Source organism: Scomber scombrus, chromosome 10 (assembly GCF_963691925.1).
Source record: "Scomber scombrus chromosome 10, fScoSco1.1, whole genome shotgun sequence".
Classification (NCBI taxonomy): Eukaryota; Metazoa; Chordata; class Actinopteri; order Scombriformes; family Scombridae; genus Scomber; species Scomber scombrus.
In genome coordinates, this window is record NC_084979.1 from 25227589 (window position 1) to 25234036 (window position 6448).

Genomic DNA, 6448 nt, shown 5'->3' on the forward strand with positions numbered 1-6448 from the left:
AGGTTTTAGCTGATGTCTGCTTGTCTGTATTTTTTTTCCTGTTGGCGTGTACCTGTCTTATTCTTACCAGATTTCATTTTTAAGTTTTTTCATGCTTCAGAGATGTTTTACTGTTAAAGCAGTTTGTAATCTTGCAAAGCTGTTATACAGAAGTTATTATTATTAACTTTATCTACTTATTCCACTTCTATTGTGAAAAGTATAATCATCTCAGATTCTTTATGCTTAGCCTCTTTAAGTTATTAATAGTGAAACAAGTTGCACAAACTCAGTGCCACTGTATAACTGAGAGTGAGGGGGAAGGTGTTGCAACTTTTTTGAGTCAGTGTGGGGGGTGGGGGGTGCTTTTCAAAAGGAGAAATATGAGATTCAGAAACTCTCTCACACCCCAATCATTTTCATACACTACCTAACTATTGTTTCCCTCTATTTGTGTTTAGGATTCTTGTTTGTGCCCCTGAAGATCAACTGAATTGTGGCCACTGGACTTTAGCACAATGGAGAACAACACAACCATCTTTCAGGATGTCATTCAGGTGTTAAATCTGACACAGATGCCTCTGAACCCTCTTGAAGAGCAGGTCATTACGATATTTTTGACAATGTTCATCTGTGGAGTTGGGATTGCTGGGAATATCATGGTGGTGTTGGTTGTCCTGCGCACTAAACACATGGTGACCCCAACTAACTGCTACCTCGTAAGCCTGGCGGTCGCAGACCTCATTGTGCTCCTGGCTGCAGGGCTTCCTAATATCTCTGACGTTGTGGCCTTCTGGATATACGGCTACACAGGCTGCTTGTGTATAACTTACCTTCAGTACCTGGGCATCAATGTGTCGTCCTGCTCCATCACAGCATTCACCATCGAACGATACATTGCTATTTGTCACTCCATAAAGGCACAGTTCATCTGCACCGTTTCCCGCGCCAAGAGGATCATAGCTGGAGTCTGGATCTTCACCTCACTCTACTGCATCATGTGGTTCTTTTTAGTGGACACAGATGAGACCGTCTACACCAACGGAGTGGTGGTTACCTGTGGCTACCGTGTCTCCAGGAGCCTCTACATGCCAATCTACTTCCTTGACTTCACGTTGTTCTATGTGATCCCGCTCATTGTGGCAACTGTGCTGTACGGACTCATCGCCAGAATTTTGTTCATGAGCCCGCTGCCCTCGCATCTCAACGACAGAGACGGAGGAGGGTCGGTTCACCAGGGTCACTCCAACAGCACTAACAAGGCCAACAAGAGTGCAGTCTCTGCAAGGAAGCAGGTACGATACTGGAAACAAGCTCATAAATATTCATGAATGTTCATAATTGTTATGCATATGGCAAAGTTGGTCAGTTGGTCCACAAGTTTGGTCCAGAGAGTGAAAAATCTCAACAACTATTTGATGGATTGACATTTGTAGACATTCACGGTGCCTACTGATTTTGGTGATCCACTGACTTTTCCTCCAGAGCCACCATGAGGTTGACATTTATGGTTTTGAGTGAAATGTCTCAACAACTATTACATGTAGATGGATTGCCATGAAATTTGGTTCTGATGTTCATGTTCCCTTCAGTATGAACTGTAATCAAATCAAAGTTATTAGTCCAAAACGTTGGTTTATGACCAAAAAATAACATTCCCATAGGGAGTTTAGGACTCATTAGGAAATTAAAAACATGCTAACACACTAAACTAAAGCTGCAACGATAAGTCGATTGACAGAATAAGAATTTGCAACTATTATATACTGTATTGGTAAATATGGTACCCAAATAATCGTCAGTTAAATATTCAGTGGTTGCAGCTTCTACATTCAGAATTTTGAACTTTTGTGAGTTTACAGGACATTTGAAGTCACTTTGAGTTTTAAGAAATTATATATTGGCAGATTAATTGATAATTGAAATAATCTCTAGTCGTAGCTCTACACTAAACTAAGACTGTGATATCAAACTTGCTAAACATCAGCATGTTAGCATTGTCATTGTGATCGTGTTAGCATGCTGACATTAGTATTTAGCTCAAAGTATCACCGTTTCTAAGTATAGATTCACACAGTAGCTAGCATGGCTGTGAACTTAGCCTTGTTATTACAACGTCTATAACACTGAGAATGAGTCATGGCGTGCAGCGTGCGTGTTAAGGTAACGTTAATTGTACCCTTTGTCGTTATTGTCACATAATTACAACCTGTTCCTTGTTCCCTTGCGCCTCTGTTTCTCAACTACAGATAACTAAGATGCTGGCTGTAGTGGTCATCCTCTTCGCCTTGCTGTGGATGCCTTACCGAACACTTGTGGTGGTCAACTCTGTCATCGACCCGCCTTACCACAACACGTGGTTCCTGCTCTTGTGCCGCATGTGCATCTACACCAACAGTGCCATCAACCCCATAATTTACAACCTCATGTCTCAGAAGTTTCGCGTCGCATTCAAAAAGCTCTGCAAGTGCAGCTGCCGACATGACAAGAAGAAGAAGGCCGAGTACCACGTGCCGATGTATTACAGTGTGACGAAGGATTCGTCCCATGAGAGCAACGATCTAGTCACAGAGAACGAGGAAGTGAGCGGCCACAACAACAAGAGGATAAATTTGACGGATGACGATACGAGCACGTTCAGCATTTCTTAATAAGGAGTTTCACTTAGGAAAGACTGTATATGTGTGATAAATTATCTGTAAAAGTTCACAAGACTGATGTTATTTCTGCCAGTTAGTGAGTTATTTATGAAGGCTGAGATCTGTAGATATTACCGCTGTTTGCTGTGACACAGGTTCCGTTTGTGGTGTAGTAGCTGTCGTACTTTTGCATCAGTATTGTAACTGTGTTGTAAATACTGGCTTTAGTGTACTTCAAACTGCTAGTGGGACATTATGGTGGGATTTTAATGTACATCATCATTACTGAAAAATGAGTAAGTTCTTTAAAATGCCTTTGGCAATATTTAAATCACCATTTTAATGCTCATAATCAGAAAAGAAGAATAATGACTGTAAAAGATGGACATTTTATTATATATTATACATGTTACTGATGCTTTGAGTATATATTTTGAATTTAGATGTTGTTCAGGTCCTACCCTAACTAGTTTTCTGCAGGGCCATTATGAGCTCAGTCCAACAATGATCTAATGAAACTATCAGCATAATGTATCGCTCTGTGTCTCTTGATAACAAATCCACTTGTGCTTTTCAGGTTTTCAGGCTGTGGGTGTGCACGTGTTACTGGAGAGCAGTGCACTCAGATGAACCACACTCTTCAACAGCACCAACACAAAGAAACCCTGCTTTCTTTAACACTTCATTATACCGTTATCCAAATACAGTGAGAAAACATTAACAGGACAGACAACAAAAACAGCAAACAGGGGAATAAAAATGAGAGTAAGTTTAACATGCAGAACAAACTCATCATATTGTGTTGATTTGAGCCCAGTTTTAACTGTGCTAGCTTATATTTTGTAACCAGAGCCATTTAATGCATCACATCATGTAACTGTAGCAAACTGTGGCTCACATAGTTGAAGGTATTTATTTAATTGAACAGTCTCATTGCTGAACATTGACAACAAGAAGCAAAAGCCAATTAAATCACCAAAAATAGGCTATGAATAAATAATATACAGTAAATAAAAAAGTATTTATTTTTATTCATGTATGATCATTACAGTGTGTGCGTGTGAGAAATACGGTATACAGTCAAATCTATAGACAGCTGTAGGCTAGCATGGTTACATTTGCAGCTAGGCTAACTAATTAAACTACATAATTTAAAGCCCCATGTTCACCCGTAGTTCATCCCCAAAGGTGTATTTGCTGATATATATTTGGTGATGTGCAAAAAAGTGAATGAATTTAAAATTCTCAATATGTGCACAAATATATATTGAGCATAAAGAGCGCTGAAAAGGTTTGGATATTGGACTGTTAAAGTCCATCTAGAGCAGATTTCGCTCCCTATGAATTTCTATAGGAGAGTGTCTGCAAATTGACCCCTGGCTCTTTTCCTTTGCACACTGTTCGATCTGACTGAACTTTAACCTGTGAAATCGTGAAATTCTGACATGTTCAGCCAGGTTTAGAGAGAGGTTCGGACTGATACTCATTTTGGAAATATTGTTTGTGTATATTCTTGTTTTATAACTGCAGAGAAGGAGGGAAGCAGCTTTCTATTTGCTTTTTTTTTTAATGCATCATGTGATTCTACATCAACTGCAGCTTGAGTTTGGGACTATTGACCCTGTTATCATTGTTACTAGTTCACATATTTTGGTGATGTTACAGCTCCACCTCATCTCAACCTGAATAGAGGTCTAATTAAACAGAATAATGAAAAACCACTCTGTAGGTTTGCAGGAGCTTCAATATTAAACATTTTAAGTCTCACTTAGTAGCCCAAATGTTTTTCTTTTTAACAACAATTACCTCCTCTTACACTCTCACTGGATTTACTTTCTTACAAACAAAAAAACAGCACAGAAACAATCCACCAACGTTATTTCTGCCCTCAGAGCTGTTCTGCCTCTGCCAAAGTCTGCAAATCAGTTTCATTTCAAAACATCTGTCACAGCAGAGAATGAAAATGAAGTTGTCATTTTTAGCCACTGGAGATGGGCAACTCATCTGACAGCAAGCCCATAATGGAAAAAAATGTTGTGATGCTAATTGTTGTCAACAAGTTTTCAGCCTATCTCGATCGCCTCGTGCTGTCAGGAACATTTCTGCATGTCTCTGTGCTGAACTCTCTATTTGTCATATACCTCAGTGCCAAATCTACAGCACACCAATATGAGATCTGTTTATAAATCCCTTTCACCATTTATTTGATATATTTATCTATTCCTGTATATTGTCAGCAGTGAGGTTGATCTTGTGTAATAACATTTTGTAAACAGGCCTTGTAGTTTCATGTTTGCTGAATTTTACAGACCTCAAAAATGTGAACATACATGGTATTTATTTATGAAAGTTTTATGTGTTGAATTAAAATAAATCTTGACAGTTATTCATCTAATATGATATTTCTTTCTTTAGCTATTGTAGGCACTGTAGGCACAACTTAAACATAGTGATCTGCTGTATTTCAACACTGGCTTTTGAGGAAATAACAGATAAATCATTTCAAAGGCACAAATATGATTCTCTTCAATAATTTCGATTAGGTCAGTGACAAATAAGGGTTGACAAGATGAGCAATTCAAAAATGTGTTAAAATAGGTTTAAAAGCATCAGGTTTGTTAAAATATACATTTTGTATTTTTGTTGGTTTTTATGTCATTTGTCAATTACATTTGCACCATTCTTTTAACCAAAATTAAGACTGAATGCTCCTGAAAATGTCAAATGGTGTAACCACAAAAGAATGATATATATTAAATATTGTATCCACCTACAGTGAATTTAAGTGTACTTATATGAATAATAACTTTACATTTAATAAATAAATGGTTCCTGATTTACATGATTCCTCAGATTAAATTAAACAATTTAGAACAATTGTATTCCATTACCTTTATTTAAATAAAAAGGTTAAAATATAAAAGCATGTCAAACTAGCTGATATGGTGTTTTATTGAGAATTTAGCCTTTTTTAAGCAAGTTGAATTATTTGGTGTAAAGTTTTTATGGTTACACCACGTAGACATTTTTTGCCATATTCCTCTAATATATTATCTCAAAATGGATTAAAGGCAGAAATTTGATGTTGGGTCCACAAAAAAGAATGTGTACGAGTTATTCATACGTTTATTTTCAATTTTTACCCCCTTTAAATTTGACTAAATCACTTGGACCCCCCCAAAACGAAGTCATTGATCCATTGCATTAATTATATATTTGATTGAGCTTAACACACCTTTTTTCCAGTGGTATCCTTGTCACAACTCTAAACTATAAGATAACATACTCAAGACTTCACTTTAGCATGTAAATAACAGTTTGGAATAACAATAATTAGATCAACATACAACACTGAGGGAAATGTGAAGGACATGTAGGAGCTAATCCACCTTCACCATCACATCACACTGAGCACCTGTAGAGTGAGTTTACTGTCAATAATGAATGGAGACATATTCTCTGCCAAGTTGAAAATAAAGCAATTAAGTCCTTCTGGACACCGTGCAGGCAGTATAGTGCTGATAAATGTTATGTCTCGTCAAATTTGTTAATGTCTTGTCTTGTGTCATGTGTTGGTCCTTTATGTTTTCATTTAGTCAAGTCACTCATGTCCCGTCCTGTCATGCACTTCCTGTTTTATTTTGTACTCACCTTTTCCCTCTTGTTTCAGATCTTGACTTCCTCCCTTTGTGTGCCTTCCCTCCGCTGTGATTGTCAACCCCGCCCCTGATTGGTTCCACCTGTGTCCCCTTACCTCATGTTCAAATAGTCCTTGTCTCCCTTGTCTTGTGTCAGTTCGTTTTGTCTTGTCAGCGTCACCGTCATGCAGC

At 37.9% G+C, this 6448-nt stretch overlaps 1 protein-coding gene across 1 annotated transcript; it reads left to right on the top strand.

The window, feature by feature from the left end:
* Nucleotides 1-497: 497 nt before the first annotated feature.
* On the top strand, nt 498-2630 carry LOC133988012 (thyrotropin-releasing hormone receptor). Its single transcript, XM_062427529.1, has 2 exons — nt 498-1274; nt 2229-2630. Exons 1-2 carry the CDS (start codon nt 498-500, stop codon nt 2628-2630), a joined length of 1179 nt encoding a protein of 392 aa, XP_062283513.1.
* The last annotated feature ends 3818 nt before the right edge of the window (nt 2631-6448 follow it).

Coding starts and splice junctions, on each gene's coding strand:
- LOC133988012 (XM_062427529.1), top strand. CDS start 498: ATGGAGAACAACACAACCATCTTTCAGGATGTCATTCAGGTGTTAAAT. Junction 1,275..2,228: donor CAGTCTCTGCAAGGAAGCAG/GTACGATACTGG, acceptor TCTCAACTACAG/ATAACTAAGATGCTGGCTGT.